At 43.3% G+C, this 25,556-nt stretch overlaps 1 protein-coding gene across 1 annotated transcript in view; it reads right to left on the bottom strand.

The window, feature by feature from the left end:
* The window catches only part of LOC126141566 (protein kinase C and casein kinase substrate in neurons protein 1-like), a gene marked incomplete at its 3' end in the record, with an annotated part of 81,833 nt that extends 63,202 nt beyond the window's left edge, over positions 1–18,631 (bottom strand). The window contains exon 1 of the mRNA XM_049915260.1: positions 18,517–18,631. Coding sequence (XP_049771217.1) covers positions 18,517–18,630 — 114 coding nt within the window. The remainder of the gene's footprint in view (positions 1–18,516) is intronic.
* Positions 18,632–25,556: the final 6,925 nt, after the last annotated feature.

The raw sequence follows: 25,556 nt of genomic DNA, 5'->3' as shown, positions 1-25,556 counted from the left end.
ACACACAACAGCGCTGCACAAACTACATACAGACTACTGGCACTGCAGACCGCTCGATTCGTCAGAACGCACCAGATATTTTCAACATTTCACAGTAAGAAGGAATGGTCAACTTCAAAATGCACCAGGACAAGATTTACGCGAAAATCTGTAATGAATGGACACCGGCACATTGGATCCGGACAAAGAAACAGACAGAGGTGGCCTCCCGGTTAACTGTTTGCGTTCCTTTTGTTCACATACTGTGGTTTAAATTTTTGGAAACAGTTTCTCCATACAGGAAGTGAACCAAAGATCACGAGAAGCAACGACCGGCGACGATACATAGTCCTTATTATGTACTTTTAGGAAAGGGTCCGCCACACGCAACTACGGTCTCCAACTGCTTAAGACACTAAAAGGGTTGTATTAAGTACTACGTGCAGATTAAAATTACATATGGGATTGGTCACGCCTACATGCACACTTGACTGCAGATGAGCATAGGACTCTTCTCTTCATGCATGAAGGGTGCCAATTAGCATCCCACAAATTTTGATACGACGAAAGCCGAAAATCACTATCTCTCTATCACAACATTCGTAAAACGGATTCCTTCGAACTGGACTAGGTAGCTGCACTGCATCGTCTTTCCACGTTGAACTATGACTGAGGAATATACAGGGTGGGGCAAATAAAAGTGGCCCGGACAAGTGGATAGTATTGTACATGAATGGAGGAGAAAAATATCTGCTTCCATCAGGACGGAGCAACTGCCCATACAGTGGGCCGAACCTTGAAGCATATTTACACGGTCTTCACGCCTCACAGAGTTGCTAGCATAGGTCAGTCTGGTCGCGGCCCTAGCTGGACACCCAGGTCACCTAAACTGTCAGTGTACAATTACTTTATGTGGGGAGTCCTCAAGCCTACGGTGTATCTTCAAGAAATGCAGCAGCCAAGAGATGAATGGTTGTCACTTTCAACATCTGCTATTGTCAGGTTATCAGCGTATTTCCTTTCCTCTGCTATGTTTCACCCTGGAACTCTGTTCTCCGGGCCACTTTTATTTACCTCACACTGTACAATATTTTCTCGATGATTTTCTACAGCCTTGCGCTGGAGTAATAAGTGGTGGCTGTGTCCTAAAAGACAACGCTGGACTAGCTAGGGCTTCGCTTGTAGACGAATATCTTCCACAGCAAATAATTCAGCGCATGGAGTGGCCACCCGTACATCCTGGTCTCAGTTTACGAAATGTTTGGTACACTGTTGGCAGGAATGTTACCACACACAATTACGCCCCCGAGACCCGCCGGATTTTCAAGAATAATGTCTGTCAGTTCCTGAGTAGTTCACACTCGCCTTCTCTCTCGCCAATAGCATAGCTGGTAGCTTGTCCACGATTGTCAACACGTTCGGTTGACTGTCGTCTGCGGCTTTCTACTCTTCCCATCGTTGCATCTACAATCAAGAAGTATTCAAAGTTTTAATTATCACGTCGAAAAAATAAAGTTGGCTAATTAATGTTTTGTTTATTTGCTGTTAGAGCTCGAGCAATTACCATGAGACAGGCGCAGAAACGCATCCCGTGAGCTTTAGCTGAACTCATATTGTTCCAAAGAGAGGGGTACCTCAGGTGACAATCGCCTGCCAACCTGCACACTTTGCTTGCCATCTCTTCATCACAGTGCGGTTCTAGGCGCCACAGTCTGGAACCGCGCAACCGCTACGGTCGCAGGTTCGAATCTTGCCTCGGGCAAGGTTAGTTAGGTTTAAGTAGTTCTAAGTTCTAGGAGACTGATGACCTCAGAAGTTGAGTCCCATAGTGCTCAGAGCCATTTGAACCATTTTTTTTTCTTCACCACATAGCATGGCTCATTTGTCTCCACGCCCCATAAGTATAAAGAAAGTTATCATCATCATCATCATCATCATCATCATCATCATCATCATCATCATACATGCATGTATGATTATCTGCAATGCCATTAAATTTGACAGAAGAGGCAATTGAGGAAGCAAAAAACTCATTAAAGCTTGTTGAGACGGTTCTAGGAACCGCTGGCTATTACTGTCGCCCAATACGGAGAATACACAAGGAAGAGGAAGACATAGTTGTGTACAAGTACTTCCCAAGGCTTCACAACTTTCAAAAGACGTGGAAGATGGAGAAGCATTCGAGTACTTAATTTTTCTGTAATATTTCCGAAAAGGTTACCAGGGGATTGGCAATTTCCACGCGACTCATGTTTTTTCTTTGTCAGTACCATCGAAAGCGACACTCGACAGCTACGTTACATTCTTTATCCTTTTTTTATATGAGATTTCCTCGGCAGCATGTGGTTACTCTTGTTTCGCTTTCGTTGATCCTTCGTTTATGTTACTACTTCTTTTCCGCTACTCTAGTAAAAAACTATCAATAAAAAAACAACTACAGTATTTGTCGAATTAATACTGGCATAATCTGTTAATACGATCATTATGCAGAGTCACTAGCTGTGTTTTATAAGTTATGTAGGATATAGGCCTACGTTTTGGATAAGCTTCCGTTCAGTATTTACTGCGCAACAGCATTGTACCAACATACTGCGGCGAAGTGCGGGACCAAAAACAGCACAATATTGCTGCGCAATATTTATGCCCGGGTTGCGGCAGTTAGAACTCTGCCTTCATTGCGAACACGTCGGCCCTCGATGATATAGAACTCTATATGTTGCAACTGAACTGCTTTCCATGCAAACCACGAGCAGAAATTACGCAGAATGGACGAAATAAGCCTTAAAAGCTTCCAGTGAACATTTGAATTGACCAAGTGCCCTTCGACTGCAGCATAGATTCATACTCGACAACGATAACTAACTACAAGTTGAACAATTTCACTGTGTAATTAATAGTGTACTTCAGCTGTTTTCTATACATTTCTCTACTATAACAACGGATGCAAACGAAATAAAACAATTATTTACTGACTGCTGATTGACAGCTTACACGGTGGTCTGTCCACAGTGTGACAACTGGTTCAAAGAAATTTGCTCACTGGATAGCTGACTGACCTCATCTGACAATTTTGAAAACTGCTACAAGTAAAATCAACATTTCTGCCTACTGTCATGAGACCATGATCTTCACTTTTCCCTGTTATTGCTGACACCGAGGTATTTGGCATTTTCTAAACAGTCAGAATTTCGTCTCTCAAAGTACCGCGTGGTGCCTTAATATAAGTCCTCCAAAATTGTCCCCGATGTTTTGTCGTTCTCCTTTTTCAGTTCACTGCGAGAACGCGCTCCAAGTGAATGGAATTTCTCTCGGTCTCGGCAGAAACTGCCGTTTATCGCGCAATTGTACCATTAGACGGTACAAGGCACTGAGTGGGAGTCAATACTTTTAAAGCTCTGCAATATTCTTCAATATATTGCACAATCCGTCACTACCAATTCTTAGACAATATTGTTGCCCTTTAATGGGGGATACCACGTTAGGAGACTGTTTGACACATTTTTTGGGAGGGAAGAATTAATTAGAATTTAATCAAATTTTGACATAATTTCATTCATATTTCGAACGGTTTAAGTGAATTTTTTGAATAATTTCAGCCAAAAATAACAAAGTTACGCTGTGATGTCCGCTGAATGTTGTGAGTTTCTCCAATTGCGTGCAATGTAGCCATTCCGATTTTCATCTGAAATCAAAAAGGTTTTGGTTTTACATTAATAACTTATTTTCTAAGAATATGAACCTCAATGCAGATGAAAATAATAAAAATTTTGCACGCGTTGGAACAATTTACTTCGATTTTCACGATTTTTCCCTCTATGCAAAGAAAAATATCCTTAAAAATCGCTATATTATCTCACAAATTGGTTCATATAATTCTTAATTTTATAAAGAATCATACTATCAATTTTCATAATGATCGGTCCTATACTTTTGTGTTAGACTGCACGCAAATGTGAAAAAGAGTCATTTCGAGATAAACGCGTTTGAAAAATAAATTCTCGGGAACTAGGAATTCAAGGAAGTTAACAATAATGTAAACTGCTTGCCGATTAACCTGCGATTCCAGAACCATATAGTAATCCTTTTTCTTCCTCATAGGCTTCGTTTTGCACTTGCAGCAGTGTTTCCGATCTTGCCGACCTTCCCTCGACTCCGATGAGCTACGTCGATTCTGCCGACTCACGCACTGATTATCCATTTGTTCGGCATAATTGAAGCTTTGCGTGCCTACTACAATTCCTACCTCGTTCATGACCATCAGAAGGGGTGAATTTCCTTCACTGAATAAGCCCGCTGCTAAATACGATGTCAATTCAACGACTGCAACTGCTAGGAGCTAATCGCCAAATAGTGGAATTAGAACTTTCATTCGCATTTTGTGTGTGGCCCCCTTAACTGCCCTTACCGCTCGGTGTTCGTTCGCAACGGATCCTCCTCCTCCACCACCACCACCGCACCTAGCAGAGTAGAACAATGGCTGCGGGAAGATGGGAAATTCACAAGCGATAGAGCAAACTGTGGTGCTCATGGTGATCCAAGAAGGTGGCGCTCTGTTGTACTGGAAGATGAAGTGCGCCATGAAGTTGAAGGGAACCAATCCAAGGGTACTCTACCCACAGCACGTGACTTGTCTGTCTGGCGTGTTCTTGCATGAAAATCAACTTCACCCATATCATCCTCAAAATGTATAAGCCATGGTCTCTGCGTATTCTGTGCCTCGTGTCAATATCTGTATTTGGTTTTTACACTGTTATGTGGATTTTACTCGTTTCTAAGATGAATTTTGTGCACCGACAAAGGGTGTTTCAACAGGGAAGGTGTTTTGAATGCTCGAAATACCGACATTTGGGATCAATAAAATCCCAAAGTCACGTGTACACGATGATTTCGGCGCATCTTCAGCATCACTGTCTAAGCAGGTATCTCGATGGTCGTGTGATTGGACCATACATCCTTCCTCCACAACTAACGGGTGCCAGGTACTTGATAATCCTGCAACAAGCGCTGGCAGAGTTTTTGGAAGATGTGCCAGTGGATATTCGGCACGAATTGTGGTTCCAGGATTATGGCGCGGCAGTACATTTTGCACATCGCGTCCGAAACCATCTGAACGTGGTCTACGGAAACAGGTGGATCGGTCCAGATGAACCACAAGCTTTGTCACCAAGATCCTCAGATATACCCCCTTTGGACTTTTTTTGTTGGGCCACATGAAGAGTATCGTTTAAGTGACACCTGTCCAGTCGGAGGAAGATGTGATTGGACGGATTATGGCAGCAGCAGAAGTGACTAACCATACAACACGCATGTTGGACAGAGTTTATTCGAAATTTCTGTGCAGATACACTGTGTGCACCCAACTAAGTGATAGTTATATCAAACAGCTGTTGTAATATCACAGTAAATAGGTATGAAATCTGTACATCTTGTTTTCCTTGTAGCATGGAAATGAACCCTTTCCGGACATGGGTTCTTAAGTAAAACTTAATTTACTACGTCCTTTCTACAACCTCTAGAAGTGTGTAACATGAACTGAGAAATACCCTGTAGAGAATCCATCGTTGCAGCTTGATTTTTAATTAAAGCACTTTGACCACCCCTCGTAATTAGCCTCATATGCCAGTTTGCAACTATGTGGCCGCCGACACGTTTGAGCGTCACTGCAGCTGTTTGACAGCTGGCGACCACGTGCTTGTGGGACATTCATTACGGGAGAGCAGATGGCACCGGCGGCCAAATGCTGACTCGTAAACTGCTGCGGCCGACCGCGTTCCGGCGGCGCCGCATCAGCTGCTGCTGCTACTGCGTGCCTTGCCCCAAATAACTGGCATGCCTTCCCGGGCCCAGCGCTTCCCTCACAATTCTGCCCGGAGGCTGCTGCGTTTAATAACCACGCTACGTGCCCGAGCTCTCAACGCGAGCGGCAGGCACAAAGGCGTTACATTCAACACTTGTAAATTCCAGCGATGAAGAGACTACGAAGGAAGAGGTCGCACTAGTTCCAATCGATAATTTCCTCCCTCCACCCCCCCCCCCCCAACTGATTTCCACCGGCACCATTATAAAGTATCTTTCGCTCGCCGATATTTACAGCTACACACACACACACACACACACACACACACACACACACACACTACGTAAACGACCATGCAATGCATGGCGGAGGATACCTCGTATCATTATTAGACATTTCCTTTCCTGCTCCACTACCAAATGGAGCGGAGGAAAAACGACTTTGTATGCTTCGGTACGAGCCCTCATCTCTCTTAACTTGGCTTTACGGTGCTTACGTGAGATGTATGTTGGCACCAGTAGAATCGTTCTGTTTTCAATGGCAAATGCCAGTTCTCTTTCGCAACGTTTCGCGAAAGGAACGTCTTATTCCCTCCAGAGCCGGCCGGTGTGGCCGTGCGGTTAAAGGCACTTCAGTCTGGAACCGCGTGACCGCTACGGTCGCAGGTTCGAATCCTGCCTCGGGCATGGATGTGTGTGATGTCCTTAGGTTAGTTAGGTTTAATTAGTTCTAAGTTATAGGCAACTGATGACCTCAGAAGTTAAGTCGCATAGTGCTCAGAGCCATTTGAACAATTTATTCCCTCCAGAGATTCTCATTCGAGTTTACGAAGCATTTCCGTAATATTCACTTGTTGATCGGAACTACTGTCAAGAAATCTAAGGAGGCCTCTGGTTTGCTTCGCTGTCTTCCTTAAATCAGACCTGGTGGGAATCCCCAACAATCGAGCAATATTTATGAATTGGTCGCGCCAGTGTTATTTGAGCAGTCTGCTTCATAAATAACGGACGCTTTTCTAGAGTTATGCCAATAAACGAAAGTTGACCATTCATCCTCCCCACAACCTAGCTTACGTGCTCGTTCTACTTCACGTCGATTTTCAACGTGGCAATTTCAAAGCAAACAGCTAATACGCTATTCGAACATTATAGGGTTGTTTATCCTATTTCTCTGCATTACCCTACATAGGTAGAGGTTATCTCCGGACAACCTTATGAAATCTGGTGCGGTAGATCACAGTCGCCGCAGTCGAAGGAGGCTACATGTGATTTTGAGAGGACATTTCTGTCCGAACGCATTCTGGGATACTCCCCTTTACTGGGATTTTGGGGAGAGCGGAGAGGTTAATTTTTGTCCAGATCTGAGCTTACAAGGAGGGATCAGAAAATGCGACTCGCCGAGTGACGAGCTTCAGCATACTAATCGAGATGCAGTCGCAATTAACTTCAGTAAGAGTTTCGGTCACCCCACTTTTTTTTTTTTTTAAGGAAAACCTAGGTCCATGATAATACCTCAGGATCTTTCTTACCTGGTGGAATCTTAAGAACTCTCAAAAATAAGGACATTTTATTTATGCATATTAAGCCTGATAGCTTCCAAGAAATCTAAGAATTTGTGATTAAAGTTGAGGAGCAAAATCCTTGCTGGAAGAGATGCTGATCGAGAGAGAGACGTACAGCCTCCCACCATATCACTGTCAAATTCCATGCGAGTGGAATCGCATCACACTTCCATTTTGCTCTCTGAAGTGACGGTCCAAAGCAGGATCTTTAAAAAACAAGTTCATTTCCGTATCATATTGTGTGGAAGATTGACTGTGTGTGTATGACTTCGTCCGGTACGCTCCGTGAGGATTTCTTTCCTCCTTCCCATGCTTCTATGATACTGTCGCACGCAATGTGAAGGGTTACCGCGACGCGAAGAAAATAGTCTCACACAAAGGGAACTTGGGACTGGCCCTCTTCTTAAGTATCTTCAATGTTTCGGAGCGCTGCCAAGCATAAAACACTAATAGCTTATCAACTGCAGAAAGCAGTAGGACTGTAATAGTAAAGTCGCTGGTTTGAACCTCGCTAGTAGTCTGTTCTTTTTACTTTGATTTAAAGTCCACATTTATTTTATTACAAAATGGAAACAATTTTTACTGACACACAGTATTTTTAATAAATCGGTACGGAAGTTCGAGTATTCACAGTAGATGACAATTTTATACAGAAATGTGCAACATCAAATAAATGACAAAATACTTAGTTTCTAGTGATTTTTCAGTATAACTGATGAAACTTTTTTTCATTTAACGAAACGGCATTTCACACGCCTTTACCAGATTTTAATTTATTTTCATATGACCTGTAATTAAATACAAAAAGTGTTATTTTTATTAAAATATGATTCAGTATTTGTTAATTACATTTTCATGTGTTACAGGTAGAGAGCACGTCTTGACTATAGACAGCAGGTTTAAATAGATGTAGTTTGCAGTAGTTACAGAAATTAAGAGGCTTGCACAGGATATACAAGCGTGCAGTAACAAATCTTTGGACTGAAGACGACGACGACGACGACGACGACGACGACAACAACAACAACAACAACAACAACAACAACAACACAGAGACACAGACTCCCTCCAGGTCCGTGTAGCAAGCGTTTCTTCGTCTACAGTGGTGCAGTTACGAGGGTTGGAACTTTAATAGTGGCAACTACTTATTTACAAATTATAGAAAATTGATACATGTATCAAAGTTTTACTGTGTATCACAGTAGTCACCGGCATTGTGTATAGTCCATTGCCAGCGATGTAGAAGTCGTAGGATATCCTCAGCAGCGCTAATTGTGTTGATAGTTTGAGTGGAGCGGTCTATTGCCCGTTGAATCTGTAACAGTTCTGAAGCGAATGGCAAAGAGTAGTTCCTTCATCTTAGGAATCAAACTGAAGCCACGAGCGCTTAAGTCCGGAGAGTGTGGTGAGTGGTACAGCACTTCCCAGCCGCATCGATCGAACAAATCAGTCACAACTTGCGCCTTAAGTGCCCGAGCACTTTCCTGCAAACTGACAACCAAGTCGAGAAGAATGTGTCGCCGCTTTTTTCTTTCAGCTAGTCGGAGGTTGTGTTCCAAAAATGAACAGCCTAGAGAAAGATGCGATGACGCTTTTCGCAGGACCCGCCCATCATTTAGCAGGAAGATTCTTGGGCGCACATAGGGCAAGTTGTGACCAATTTGTTCGATCTGTGGGGGTGGGAAGTGCTATATCAAATACCACATTCCATGGACTCGAGTTCTTGTGACTTCAACTTGATTCCTAAGTTGGAGGTGGCAGTTCATGGCATTCTCTACAGAACTATCACACAGATTCGGCGGCTAATGGATCGCTCCACTCGAACTATCAACACAATAAGGGTATCCTACAACATCCACTTCGCTGACATCGGATTAAGCACAATGCTGGTCACTATTCTGAAGGACAGTAGAACTTTGAAACCTATATCTACGTTGTACAAGTTATAAATAATAATTTGCCAGTATTAAAGTTACAACCATCGCCCATCGCACATTGCGTAATGTGCGCCTAGTGTCTGTGGCGCATGGGCTGTGGTAGTAGACTTGTTTTAGCGAATGCACGCAGCTATCAAACGAAGAAGCTTTACGCGCACACACACACACACACACACACACACACACACACACACACACACACACACACACACAGAGAGAGAGAGAGAGAGAGAGAGAGAGAGAGAGAGAGAGAGAGAGAGAGAGAGAGATACTTTGGCGGTCTTCCACCCCTACAGTTTACAGAAAGTTGTGTTCACTTTCTACGGAGACGCCAGGTCGAGAAAGTTGTCTGACATCCCATCGACAGTCTGTTCGTGAACAGCCCTGCTTATGCGGGCCGAATATGAGTGGCTGGCGGGATCGGCGCCAAACCAACTTCCAAGCACGTTCCTGCCGACAGAAAACGTTGCGTCTCGAGAGGCAAACAACTTCGGCCCGTGTCGATGAGTTCCCTTGTAGCTCTTTCAGTGGCCGCACAAACACGCGTTGAAGAAGTGAAGTTGCTCTCCGCAGCACACAGCTCACTACGCATATCTTCGAACTCTGGGCAAACAAATTCCCAATGGCTCCAACTCTTCTAGATTTTACTTTGTATTATCCATTATCCGAAGCCGTAAATGGAAGTAAGTTTTAAAGAAAAAATTGCATATATAGATGAAGCGGAAAGAATATTTGAGGATTACTGGAGTATGAAATATCGTATATCTGTTGCTGTCACTATTATTGGGTTTCGTAAAGTTGGTCATTTTTTAATCTATTCTTATCCTCGCCATAATTATATTCCTTAGCTTATTCCTCTATATTTTTGGATGAAATTGTGTATGCTCTGGTAATCAAACATTTGTATAAAGCGTCTAGCAATGAGTTCAGAACAGACCAAATTTCTTTTCTTTATCATCAGACGCAGGAAAAATTGTGCCTCGTAAAGAATCTTCAATGGTAACCTGCGACAACAACAAAAAAACGCTTCCCTAACAGTACTGACAAGTATGTTTCGAAATTTCTTTTCTAACAAAACATATGATACTTAATTTAAAATCCTTTAAGAAAAGTATTAACAACAACAAATTACCACCGTCTCTCCTTGTCGCTTCTTTTTTTTATCCGAAGTGTTTCAGAATTGGAACTACATTCGCGTGCACTAACCTCATAGCTTTGATCGGTACACGTTCATCAGATTTCCTCTTTCTTTCACGTACTGATATCATCTACACGACTGAACCCTTTTTTATTATTAAATATACTCGATTAAAATCACTGTACGCCCACAAGTTAATGATTTTTTTTCCACTTACAAATACGAAAGATTCAAATGGGCAAGCCTGCTAACTTCAAACGCAACGCCACCAAGCGAAATACGCATCTCAATGTGAAGCAAACCTTGCTTATGACATGTTGTCATGCGATAAAAGCACTAACATGTTCAGTCAACATTTAAAATCAATGCAGTTACGGGTAAACAATCACAAAAATCTAAAATGAATGTGTTATGATTTCTAGATGTAAAACAGAGAACCAGGCATAAGTTTTGTGTAATATTTTGCAAAAATAAAACGAGATCCATTGAAGATGAAGATGTCTAAACATGTTTGGAGAAAAAAGGAAAAAATATCTTGGATTTTTGCATGAGGCGGAGTTTTAAAAACAAAATTTAATTCGCAAGAACGGAGAAACGACAACAGGCCCTTTCAACTTTGTCAAGATATGGTGAACAGAGTACAGTGTCCGATTTGAAGGGATGTGTATACTTCCTCACAAAAAAAATTAAGTGCTTCTCGTCGATAGAGAGGTAGAAGAACCGCGCCGGCATGTAGTGTGAGCGAAAGCACCAATTTGGCGAGAATCAAAACAAGTTTCACGTTTTGCTGCCTGTAGTCTCGCCTTGTACGCATAATGTATATACAACAATAAACAAATACGTTGCAAGTACACTGAAGCTACAATAGTTCTAAAATCATACTTATTCTTTCGCGGGCGCACTAAGCTTTCACGGATTATAGTACGAGTTTTCGAGATAAATAATATTTTGACAGGAGTTCGTACTTCTCTGCAGGATAATTACTTGGGATTGCAACGAAAGGGACAAGACACAATGACGGATATGGAAAGTATTACATCACACTTATCAAACTTTGTTGAACTGTTCATCACATAATGTGTATTAAATAATTTAATTTTCATTCCATTCAGAAATAAGAGTCATCGTAACAGTAGTAGGTATGATCCCCTAAAACATGAATGTACCCTTGTATTCGTTGTGATATAAGAAACATCATCTTGAATTTCTTGCTATGCCTGAAACACCTGCAGTGTCAACTCGTATAGAGTGCTGATTGAAGGTTCATATGAAAGTTTGCCTTCCTCAGTCTCGATATGCTCTGTTGGTGACAAATCGGGGTTCAGTCCAGTTTAGTCAAGAATCCAACAATTCCTCAACGTGTCTGCGGCGTGAACTGCAGCGTAGGGTGTTGCATTCTGCAGCTGGAATATGCCATTTTGTACCCTGGTCATAAACGCCGGTGTGCCCATTGTGCGTGTGCGTGGGAAGGGGTGAGGTGTTTGCTTCTTGCGCTGGAAAATGCAATTTTGTATACTGCTCATGTAGGGTGTGAGACCCCACAACAGGGTTTATCATTCTTGCCACATACTGGCGAGCATTACCAAATCAATCCCGCAGCCATATTCAACAGTTCAAATACAATCTTATACCAAAATATGTAATCATAGAACAAAGGTAAATAATAGTAAATGGTAATAGTAAATGCCTGACATATTCTCTTTTTGATTTAAGCAACACTCATTTTATCATCATCATCATCATCATCATCATCATCATCATCATCATCATCATCATCATCATCATCATGTAACTAAAAAAAATGGTTTACTTCCAAGCAAAATTTTCTTTTTAATCATTTCAACATGTCTTGCACATTCAAAAAAATGTGTTCAAATGCGTCTAAGCACTATGGGACTTAACATCTGAGGTCAAAAGACTTAGAATTACTTAAACCTAACTAACCTAAGGACATCACACACATCCATGCCCGAGGCAGGAGTCGAATCTGCGACCGTAGCAGCACATGGTTCCGGATTGAAGCGCCTAGAACCGCTCGCCAACCGCGGCCGGTTTCAACAGTTCCCCACACCATGATCACAGCAGTTGAAGATGCATAGGTCTCGAGAACCGCTGCTTTTTGTGACCTTACACCAGGTCATCTATGGACACAGTGATGTCGATGTGGACCGCCACAAACAGAAGCAAGACTAATTGCTGACTACCACAATGTCACTCAATATCCCAATTGGCTCTCGCTCTACACCATGCAGATCTCCGTTGACTGTGGTATGATGTCAGCAACTTAAGACCTCAACCCAGCTTCCAGTACTCTATTCCTGACGGTTCGAGGTGATTCTTCGTAATCCCAGCGCGGAGTTCAGCTGTTGTTCAAAAATGTTCAAATGTGTCTGAAATCTTATGGGACTTAACTACTAAGGTCATCAGTCCCTAAGCTTACACACTACTTAACCTAAATTATCCTAAGGACAAACGCATACACCCATGCCCGTGGGAGGACTTTAACCTCCGCCGGAACCAGCCGCACAGTCCATGACTGCAGCGCCTGAGACCGCTCAGCTAATCCCGCGCGGCTTTCAGCTGTTGCCATCAGTCAACCTGTCAGAGTCAGTCGAAGATCCCACAATCTTTTTGTGGTCTTTTTGCCACACCGTTGCCCTTAGTCCACCTCAGCACCATTCGTCCGGCAGACATTGCACTACAGCTGTCAGAGATACGTCGGAAATGTGCTTCCACGTCCCTCATGCCAATGATTAGATCTATCGCAAAGTCGGAAGACATGTGGACGTCCACTGGGCATGCTGTGCTGACATTTGCACCCTCAAACATTCCAGTAACGTACACGCATCCAACAGCCGTCATGTACGGACACTTTCTTCATCTGTAGGAATGGGTTTTTTAAAGCTCGCACAAGGATGAAATTTCAATCAAGACATCTCACATGGATAGAAATACTGGAGTATCGTGTAACATTTTCTATTCCCGTCTGCGTATTATAACGCTGATAAGAGGCAAATGAATTGGAGACACTGTTAATGCAAGTTTTAATTCGATACGGCACATATATTTTGAAGTCGATAATGAACGTTATCGCACTCAGAGTACTTATTAACGTAGAAAACGCTGTCTGGCGCCTGCTGAAGTGCTAGTTGCCTCGATTGACGTCAGTGGCAGGTAGAGGCATTGGACAGGATTCCGGGATGCCTCACAACCGCTCTTGAGACTTCCGCCAGCTTTTTCTTTTGTCACAGTTGCGACTGCTTCACACACACTGCATTACGGCGTTTTATTGCGTCTCAGTCGAAGTTCCGATGCTCTTAGGGCTCTGTTAGGAAAGCGACATTCTCGTATCAAATCTGGTAACAGAGTTAATCACTTAAGAGAACAACTTCGAAACCAGTTTTATCGTCGCTTTACGACGCACCAGGAAATGTACAAAGCGAATTACACAGCCCTAACAGAAGGATTGTGTTTCAGATGTTTCTACGGTAACCGATCCGTTTAGTACCAAAACCTTGAGTGTCAAACGTTCTCCATAACCAGTAAAGCTTAATTGACGACGAATAACAAATCTTAATTTTTCCATTTTATCCTGGTAAGGTTCCTGCCTTTTTAGGCAAAGGGCATCACGAAGCAATATTAAAGTTGCATAGCATTCACTTAGGCAGCAATTTTAGAACAGGGAAAAGCGTCTAAGGCGAGAGAGAGAGAGAGAGAGAGAGAGAGAGAGAGAGAGAGAGAGAGAGAGAGAAAACAACTTAAGCTCTCCAGAATCTAAAATCTGAGCTATCTCAAATTTCCCTCGGTAATTCAGCGAAGACCAACTTTTTTCTACCTTCATTTTATATTCTCACTATGGTCCTGAACAAACCCACTGCGGATCGGAGAAGTCCATTGTTTAGTCACACCTGAGTCATCTGCTCTCCAACGATGGGCTCTGATAACTCCGATACGGACAATCGAGCTCGGAGTACCCCAAGGCCAGATAATTTTTAGTCGCACTAAATAACATCGCACGGTGGTCATTAAGTTGCAATGCTACATTCCATCAAACACATCTGGACTTTGTGAATGGTAATAATTGTTCTAAAAGATATAGAGCTCTGAACTTCCACATTATACCTGTACCTAGGTATCAGCCATCTTCCATGTACAGAAAATCTGGGAAAATACAAAAAATTACGAATCGTGTTAAATCCCCCGATGGATATGGTATTCACTGTCTCCGTTACACCATGCATATCGGACACGGAGCAGTTCCTATTTCGAAAGATGGTCTGAAGATGGAAGATTAGCGTACAAAAAAATGAACTGTCTGATATCAGAAGAGACGTAAGTATGAACTCAAATTGGGGAAGTAAATTTAACTTGTTTTAAAGAACTTCATCTTTGTTCACCTTAAGAGATTTAGACAAACCACACAGCAAACAAAACCAAAATGTGATTGACTGAATGGGGGTTGGAATCCTGGTCCGCAGGAGTGTGGATCTAGTGTCTGAAGGACTTTCACATCACTCACTCGAGCACTACGTAGCTTGGCACCGAACAGTGGGCTTGATTCCCTTGAGAATAGTCCGATGGTTGAAGGGCGAACCGAGGCAAAGAACTGAAGATCGCATATTAGGGACAAAAACAGGTTATGATTACTTAGATCATTTGGACTTTTCCCTTTCTATCCCGTAAAGAAAAAGATAGGCAACGAGTTCAGTTATTCTCACTAACAAGATAAGATGTTATCCGAATACAAACAGATTTCATCCGCGCACCTAAAAACTCTTGTCAATAGGTACTCGAGCAAGGAACACGATGAAAAATAAAAAATAAATGAAGATAATCGCCTCAAAATTAAGGGTAGCCTTTAAAGCCGAAGGCAGAGTAAACTGTAAAATCCATGAAATTTTGTGATTTCCCGTTTACGGCGCTGCATACGGCACTGAAACCAACCACTAGAACTATTCTGTAGCCTAAACACTTAACACAGTGCAACGAAACTCGGGACTTTACTCAGTGGCCAGCGTGCCTGCGTCCGGAGTCACACGCGAAATCCAACACTCAAGGTCAAAGCCCGCATACGGCGAAACTAGCCTACTCCAGTTTCACTATCGCATTTCACAGACAGAAAAATGCCCTCTCTCCCTCCAAAACTCACTCGGGAGGTCCCCTATATGTCTGCAGAGATGTCGCATGGGTCACTTGGGACCGTGCTTCCTTGTCAACGGGATTCACCTTTACACGAGAGAGAACTTAAAACCACAGCAGCATGCGGGTAGGTTGCTTTCTCATAACTGCAGCGTTTTCCCTTCCGAAGAGTGTTCCACTGACACTAAAAAACAAGCCAACCAGTTAATGAGCATCATACATTCGAATAACGCACATATCGCGTGCACTTCTCTCGGTTGCCACAACTGCAGCTGTCGAAACCATCTGTGACTGGAAATACAGGCCAACATTGGAATTCACTTTATCTTTCTTCTTAGCTCGAAATTTGAAAATGAACTTTCGTTCAAATCTAGACTGAAACATTTGCAGGAGGAACAAGGATGCGTAACAGACGAAAACACGTCCGCAATACTTTCGTAAAGACGAAACCAACGTCTTACAGGAAGTAGCACCTGCGACAAGAACCACATAAGACCTTATGACCCCACGATTCCGTTTTGCCGCTGACCTCAACTGAATTAACCATACTGAGGCAGCAAAGAATTTTGTTACAAGGGGAAGGGCAGGGAGTAAGAATTGCAGCGGAAGACCCAAGCATGACTACAGTTCAAATGGAGCAGTTTATCTGGGGGATGAAGATACTTGCGGGGGATATATTAACGTGCAGACAGCTGCAGCACACCTGTCTTTACTGAAGACCACCACCACCACCACCAACAACAACAACAACAACAACAACAACGCCTGGTATGGCCGCTGATGCGTAAAGTCACGCCGTACTTCTGACTCTACGTGGAAATGAAAACCTGGTCACAGCAAGTGGCTAATATGTCACACTCAAGTACGAAGATGGCAGTAGGAATGATTATAACTGTAGCACAATAGTAAAGCACGTTATTTTCGAAGAACTGACCTAGCTGAAATATAACTAGTTTCTACGTGGGAAACAGCATGTGTTACGAAACACAGATCGTGATAGTTCGAATTTGCCTACATTTGCTATGCATACATTTTCTAGAACTTCCAGACTGAGAACTCCACCGACACCGATACGTGATATATAGCACCGTTTGCGCTTTCGCAGACTTCTTCGCAGCCAGGAGGCAGCACGTAATGCTGCAAGTAAATGTGTTACTGGTCGCAGTGAAGTTTCGACAACTGACGGGTAATATTCTTCATGTTATTTATTAGCGACTTAGCTAATAATATGAGTAGCAATTTTAGACTCCTCGGAACTGATGATTTCCACCTATGAGGAAGCTTTATAAGCAAAACTTAACTAAATTGTAACCTGGTTCAAGGATTAGCGACTATGTACAATAATTGTTTAAGGAACGACAAACGACACTTCACACCTTTTGCCTTTGGGCTTACTGAATCACAAATGAAGCGTGTCAAATAATTTAAAAATGTGGGATATGAAGTAGAAAGATCACAGGCTCACTGAAAGAGAAAATACCTGGCGGGCTTCGTCTCATTGCCAGGAAACTGGGAAATCACTGATTTGTCCACGTCAGAGCTCGTTTAAAAAAACTTGTATGACTTATACTGGAATACTAGTGAAGTGTATGGAATCGGTACAAGATTAGAGAACAAAAATAACGTATTCAAAAACGAGGAGCTTGAAATGTCACAGGCTCATTTCGCTTGCGGGAGAGTGTGATGCACGTCTTGTTTCACGAATCTGTCAATTTAGATACTGCAGTACTGGAGCAAGTCGAATTAAATTAACTAGAGTGAAATGAACCGAGGCGAAATTAATGAAGTTGTGAAAACATTAAACAATAGTGTAAATCGTTCAGTAACGCTTAACTTGCGACTCATTGAAAATGCCGTGACAATTTCAAACTTCTGACACACACATTCATAAATCACGTCGACAATACGGCATTTCATTCAATTTCGGTGAATTTAACTCAGCTGGTACATTGTGGCAGGGGAAGCCACGTTCCTCTCCAAATTTTTCCGCTCGATGGTGCTAGTCCCGCATAGCCAGCGAGGAATCTGGCAACAGTGTACGGAAGTAATAATAGGAAGCATCAGCGACAGTAATAATTTGAGACGGTTCAGCGACAGTAATAATTTGAGACGGTTCGCGACAAGGCAGGAAATTCGGCCTAGCAGAAAACTGTCTGAACGTATTTTCTAGTTCTAATAACCTCGAGAAGCCCTAATTTATTAAATTCGAAGAACGGGTAATCAGAGCGGAGTCTCCATCCCTTTGTATATTACGCAAGAACCTTTAAGAAGTAGAAGAAAACATAAGGGGTGGTACGAAGGCATTTCATAAATAATCCCACGATTCTTCTGTGAATGGAGCAGACAAACACTAGCGCGCAGGACAGTAACAAGTTACCTAGAATTTCCCGGCAGGGTTCGAACCCAAAACCTTGCCTTTTGCGGACTGATCTATCCAGACACGACTCACGTCCTATCCCCGCAGCTTCACTTCTGTCGGTATCTGTGTCCTACTTTCCAAACACCATGACACACTCCACGGAGCGAAAAATTCATTCTGGGACCAAGAAGTATCTTCTGCCAGAGTGTAGACGTAGGTGTCTTCTCGATTGTAGCGGGGCGTGCGATATGGTCTTTAAGACGGAGTCGAGTGATGTGATGGGATCACATATAACAGCTGTGCGATATTCGCACCAACTCCCCGTAGAAAACTGCAATACTTACCGCATTATAGGCAGACAGAAGGCAACGAATGTTAAGGTCCTTACTCTGACGTCCTCGCTAGTGAGCGCACATTCAAACCACCACAAGTCACTGTCGCAACCATCACGCACAAGCAGAAACGGACGGTACGCCCGTCTGCGTCACCTGTTTGGGGACTTTTCACACGCAACGTAAGGCATCTCCTAAACACTGTGTCGGGGCCCATTGCGGCACGCGTGCTGCGACGGCGCCAGGACGCGGGCGTGGCAGCTGCTGGACTTACGGAGTGGCGCGAGGAGGTGGAGAAGCGGCGCAGCGAGCCCATGAGTCGGGACGAGGCGGGCGCCTGGCTGTCGCCGCTAGCACCAACACCGGCAACACCACCAGCCACCGTCATGTCCGCGCAGCGACTGCCGCCGCCGCCGGCTAATGCTGTTTGCGTTAAGCGAGTTACCTCTCCTCTCCCTCCGCCTCTCCTCCGATCCTCGGCCTACATACTGCGCCCAGCAGGCGCTCCGTCTGTCTTCCCCCACCCACTCCCATTCCGCCGCTCCACACACGAGGGCGCGCTTCACGAGACCGCCTCGCCTGGCTCTCCAGCGCCCCAACCGGATCGTCCGGCAAAGTGGAGAAAAACAGATCGCCATACACGTATCTGCTTTCTTTTTCAATACTACGCAGGATATTTGTGTTTCAGCTACTTTTCTGTGTCATAACACGAGTTCTTTGCCGACGAATGAAAAAAAAAAAAAAACTGCCGGCCGGGGTGGCCGAGCGGTTCTAGGCGCTACAGTCTGGAACCGCGCGACCATTTTTTTTTAACTGGTAGAAGCCGACCTCGAGGGTAGATCAGTTTGGATTCCGTGGAAATGCTGGAACACGCGAGGCAATACTGACACTACGACTCAGAACATAGATTGAGGAACGGCAAAGCTACGTTTCTAGCGTTTATCGACTTAGAGAAAGCTTTTAACAATGTTGACTGGAATACTGTATCAAATTCTGAAGTTGGCAGGGGTAAAATACAGGGAGCGAAAGGCTATTTACAATTTGTACGGAAACCTGATGGCAGTTATAAAGAGTCGCGGGCAGTGGTTGAGAAGAGAATGAGACAGGGTTGCAGCCTATCTCCGATGTTATTCAATCTGTATATTGATCAAGCAGTAAAGGAAACAAAAGAAAAATTTGGAGTGCGAAAGAAAATCCATGGAGAAGAAATAAGAACTTAGAGGTCTGTCGAAGACATTGTAATTCTGTCAGATACAGCAAAGGACATGAAAGAACAGCTGACTGGAATGGACAGTGTCTTGAAAGGATGTTTAAAGATAAACATCAACAAAGGCAAAACGAGGATAATGGAATGTAGTCTAATTAAATCTGGTGATTCTGAGGGAATTAGTTTAGGAAATGAGACACAAAGTAGTAGATGAGTTTTGGTATTTGGGAAGCAAAATAACTGATGATGGTCGAAGTAGAGAGGATATAAAATGTAGACTGGCTATGGCAAGAAAAGCGTTTCTGGAGAAGAGGAATTTGTTAACATTGAGTACAGATTTAAGTATCAGGGAGTCTTTCCTGAAAGTATTTGTATGGAATGTAGCCATATATGGCAGTGAAACATGAACGATACATAGTTTAGACAAGAGGAGAATAGAAGCGTGCGAAAACTGCTCCTACAGAAGAATGCTGGAGATTAGATGGGTATATCACGTAACTAGTGAGGAGGTACTAAGTAGAATTTATGAGAGGATCGGTTCATTGGACACGTTCTGGGGCATCACGGGATAACCAATTTAGTATTGGACGGAAGCGTGGTGGATAAAAATCGTTCAGAGAGACCAAGAGATGAAGACATTAAGCAGATTAAGAAGGATGTAGGTTGCAGTAGTTACTCGGAGATGAACAGGCTTGCACAGGGTTGAGTAGCACGGAGAGCCGCATCAAACCAGCCTCTGGACTGAAGACCACAACAACAACGGTCTTCTGACCGGTTTGATCCAACCCGCATCCTGCGCCAACCTTTTAATCTCACAATAGCAACTGAGGCGTTGAGATGAAAAACTTTTTTTTTTTTTGGGTATATGAGTTATTACTGTGTTGGAAGCGTTGACGTCTACACCGGTGCTGAAAATTCGTTTCGCGCAGAAAGTGGACTTGTCACAGAGACAGGTCCCTCTATACTGCATGAAAGAATTTGAGGCGTGATGGCTAAACTACAGTGAGATGCAGTAAACAGCTGTGAGATTTCAAAATGGCTTCGGTGTTGGAACTGTCAGACGTGTTGGGAGAGAATGTACATGAATTTACAAGCAAGCAACGACGGTCTGAATTGTGGAACAGAATTGTGATAAAACAAAACATGGTCTGAGTTGGATGCATACTAACTGGAAAGGAAATATGATTCCTAAAAAGGAAACAGATAAAGATGCAGGTAAACAGAAATACAATGTTCATTGTATCCTCTGTACATAATACACTAACGTAAAAAATGCAGCACCAAAAAAAATAACGTAGAGCAACGAAATTTATAGAATACATTCTTGCTCAAATTAAGGCTTATGTTTGACACTAGTAGACTTCTCTTGGCTAGGAATCGTTTTTGCCAGTGCTAGTCTCCATTTTATGTCCTCCTTGCTCCGTCCATCATGGGTTATTTTGATGCCTAGGTAACAGAATTCCTTAACTTCGTCTACCTCGCGATTCTCAATTCTGGTAGGTTTCTCTCTGTTCTCATTTCTACTACGTCTCATTACCTTTGCCTTTTTCCGGATTACTCTCAATCCATATTCTGTACTCATTAGACTATTCATTCCATTCAACGCATCATGTAATTATCCCCCAATTTCACTGAGGATACCAATGTCATCAGTGAATGTTATCACTGAAGTTCTTTCGCCCAGAATTTTAATCCACTCTTGAACCTCTCTTTTATTTCCGTCATTGCTGTGTAGACTGACCAGTAGGAGCGAAAGACTACATCCCTATCTTACACTCTTTTTTAATCCGAGCATTTCTTTCTTGTACATGGTTCTGCGCAGACGAGGAATACAACACAAATACCTCTATAAATGACTTCTTAATATACAAATTTGCATTAAAAATAAACATATTCCTCTTTTTCAGAAATGTTTCTCGTGCTATAGCCAGTCTCCATTTCATCTCTCTCTGCTTCGGCTAACATCAGTTACCTTAATGCCCAAAAAGCAAAACTCATGTACTACTTTTTGTGTTTCATTTTGTAACCTAATTCCTTTTAGCGTCGACTGATATGATTCTACTAAATTGCATCACCCTTGCTTTACTATTGTTGATGTTCATCTTATAAACTCTTTTCCAAGGCACTTGCCATTCCATTCAGCTGTTATTCAAAGTTCTTTGCTGGCTCTGACAGAATTACACTGTCACTGGTAAACCTCGAAGTGAAGTGAAATCAATGCCTAACGTTTTTTTACGCATCCCGAAATACACGCTATAGACGGATTAGACATAATGACGCTGGAAAGTCTGACCCTTCATACTGCACATCGCCCCACCATCATGAGCCTTCTTCCACGCAAATGTATCATCATCATCATCATCATCATCATCCGTTATTGCACAAAGATTTCCAGGATTCTATATGAATTCTGAACTCAGCCCATACACAACCAAGTTGCTCCTGCAGGTGTCCTAATATCCCTATACATCATTTATCAGACCGACGTTGCAGTCTTTTTCATGTGTTTCTTCTGCAACAAAGAGTTTCGGCGGACCCTCTACCATCCATCTTCCTGGCTACGCATTGTGCCCACCTCAATTTCGTTTTCATCACGGTCGTAATTAACTGCAAACAGTTTTGAAAATTTACTTAAAGTTCTATTTATTTGTTTCACTACACATCCAGTCATTCTGTTCAGCTGCGCTAAATACCAATCCATAAATCGCTTCTAGATCGTCACTGTCTATTTGTGATTTTGTTCATGTGTTTATTGTACAATATTTTAAGTGTTTCTAAAACGATTTTCAAGCCTACTTTCAAACTTGCTCATTGAACTCTGTTATTGTGTTATATCTATATTAACTGGGAAAACCAAATCGTCATCAGTAAAACGAGAGTTGTCAAGCTATCTTCTGTTAATAGTATTCCTTTTTCCCCAGACTTCCTCAACAGCCTAAACGAAGCTTTTCACATTCCTGTACCCATAACTGGTTTAGAATTGAAAAAAAAAAAGGTTCAAATGGCTCTGAGCACTATGGGACTAAACATCTGAGCTGATCAGTCCCCTAGAACTTAGAACTACTTAAACCTAACCAACCTAACGACATCACACACATCCATGCCCGAGGCAGGATTCGAACCTGCGACCGTAGCGGTCACGCAGTTCCAGACTGAAGCGCCTAGAACCGCACGGCCACACCGGTCGGCCTTTAGAATTGAGGCGGTGCTGTTGTAACGAAAGTAAACGAGCTTTTCTTGCAAGCTATCAGCACTATGCCATTTAAAAGGTCTGTGATGTCCTACGTAAAACTAATATTGTTACACCTCAGTTTGGTACAAAAGTTTCCATTTGCTTTCCACATTTAGCAACATAAGAACAAAATATTTGAAGTAAAATATGCGAGGAGTACTATACATCCACAAGAAAAATACGTCACGTTCCTACGAATGCCTCCACGTAGAACTGCAAGCAACACCCAGGAACGTGTCATGATATTCAAATCCAGAGCGCTTGGTGAACTACTCTCCTTGTTACGTTTCGTGCATCAAGTGACCCTTGTAGGAACGAACACTGCCGTCCATGAAAAGGAAACTATAATCAGTGGTACCAACAGATGACGGGAGGTTAGCGGCTGTGCCTACTTAACTCCGAAGAGTCATAAGGTTCGAATGCCCACACAAGTAGTCTGTCATCTGGCTGTAGGCATGTTTCGCATTCAAATGTGACACTTTTCCGTTTCGAATATTGTCCTGATATGCAAACGCGCTGGTTGTCCGGCACGACACCGAATCTAGACCAGTCAGGGAAACACCAGAGTTAGTGTGAAGACGCACCGGATTAGAATATTTTGCAAGTTTCAAGTATAAATAATAATAACAAAAGCGGAAACTTGCATCGTTATCTGAAATTTTCGGAGTTAGCCTCGAAATCTTGGTAAGGATTGGCCGTATTTTTGGAAAATATACGACGCTGGGGGCGGACGAACACTGACAGTTCTTTTGAAGTGAAAGTTTGCTGTACCACAAGTCTGTTCACTTACTATGTGTCCACATGTACGATGAATTTTATTTTCTAGGAGCTGTTAAAAATGTGCAAACGTGCAGACTTTTAACGTTGTTAAATGGAGTCAGAGGTGAATCAGGTTCGCTGCAACAGGACCACTGGGAGATAAGGAGAGAGGAGGGCGGCTTTCCCATGGCGCGGGTCATCACCGTTGACCCGGCCTCGCAGGGACATCAGCGTCACGGCTTTCTCTGCTCTCCAAGGTCGCACCCGCGACCGGTAATGCCTGCTGTAGCAGGTGGCTGCATCTCCCCACTGGGCCATCTCATCAGCGAAAGCGCATCTATGACGGAAATTACGTGGTATAGGTAAACAGCTCATGCCGAAACTACGAAAATTATCAGCAATGCCCAAACCGTATTTTTAAGAAATTCGTCATTCATGTACAATGGTGTGTTCTGATACCCCAGGTCGACAGGATTAACAGGGGCCGGCCGCTTTAGTCGAGCGGTTCTAGGCGCTTCAGTCCGGAACCGCGCTGCTGCTACGGTCGCAGGTTCGAATCCTGCCTCGGGCATGGATGTGTGTGATGTCCTTAGGTTCGTTAGGTTTTAGGTCTTCTAAGTCTAGGAGACTGATGACATCAGATGTCAAATCCCATAGTGCTTAGAGGCATTTGAACCATTTGATTAACAGGGTTCGCCTACTAGCAAAATACAGCTTCATACATGTATAGTTGTGTTTGCCCAAATAGTCTCACTACAGTTGTTATTCACTGGACATGTAACTATTCAGTCATTAGATTACATTTAGTTTTCTGTAGCTGCCAAGCCATTTCAGCTAGAGACCTTTAAGTCATGTATGTTATTATTATTATTATTATTATTAATCTCTGAGTAGCCGGCATTGCCCGGTTATGTGTGTATTTCAATTTTCTATCAACCCATCTCTTCATTTACTCCTTCCCCACACTCTGTCCACCTCTTATTTCACTTTCTGCCCATTTCCCCCTTCCCCTCTCTGCTGTCCGTTTCCTCCTCCCCTGTATGTGTCCATCTCCCCCCCCCCCCCCCCAAACTGTACATCTCCTCTCTCCCTATTTCCATCCATCTTCTCCTGCCTCCAGTTTCTCACCCCAACCATAACAGAAAGTTGCTCGATCTTACCTCCACAGTATTTCTTTCCAGATAGTAAGTAGTTTGTCTGTACTAAGTCCGGCTGAAATCGATCCGGGGGTTTACGGGCAGCTTTTTTGTGTACGCCCATGTCAAATATACGAGGGCTATTCGGAAAGTAAGGTCCGATGGGTTGCGAAATGGAAACGACAGGGGAAATCCGATGAAGCTTTGCCCGTAAATAGCGCAATGTTCCTCATTTCATCTCTGAGCACTCAGTGACCACGTGAAGACTCAAACAACAATGTCTCCTATCAAGCGTGTATGCCCGCTGCGAGGTTCCGCCTGATTTCACGCAACCTCACATAACGTACCTGTCATGCATTTTCTTTTTCATGGCAATCCACAGCAGACACAATGACGACGTCACTGTAACATTTTCGATGGGAAGCTGATCACCCAGAATACAGGCTGGACTAGCCCCCCCTCCCCCTCTTACATTCACCTCTACTCACTTGAACCGCTGGCTGTTAGACAACTGTTCGGGACAGACAACGAACAGCAAAAAAAAAAAAATGGTTCAAATGGTTCTGAGCACTATGGGACTCAACTTCTGAGGTCATTAGTCCCCTAGAACTTAGAACTAGTTAAACCTAACTAACCTAAGTACGTCACAAACACCCATGCCCGAGGCAGGATTCGAACCTGCAACCGTAGCCGTCTTGCGGTTCCAGACTGCAGTGCCTTTAACCGCACGGCCACTTCGGCCGGCCAACGAACAGCAGACCAGCCTAGATAAGTAGCGAAAAGCGCAGGCGGCTGCCTTCTATGACGAAGGTGTTGAGCAGTTGGTACAAAGCTATGACAAATGTCTGTATCGGAGCGGTGAGTATGTAGAGAAGCAGCTGGAAGACGTAGCAAACTTTTGAAAATAAAACACTTTTTTTTCACTATGGTTTCCATTTCAAGACCGATCGGATCTTGTTTACCGCCTGCACGCGAATGAT

The sequence above is a fragment of the Schistocerca cancellata genome, unplaced genomic scaffold (genome assembly GCF_023864275.1).
Source record: "Schistocerca cancellata isolate TAMUIC-IGC-003103 unplaced genomic scaffold, iqSchCanc2.1 HiC_scaffold_722, whole genome shotgun sequence".
NCBI lineage: Eukaryota > Metazoa > Arthropoda > Insecta > Orthoptera > Acrididae > Schistocerca > Schistocerca cancellata.
This window is presented reverse-complemented; position numbering and strand designations above follow the sequence as displayed.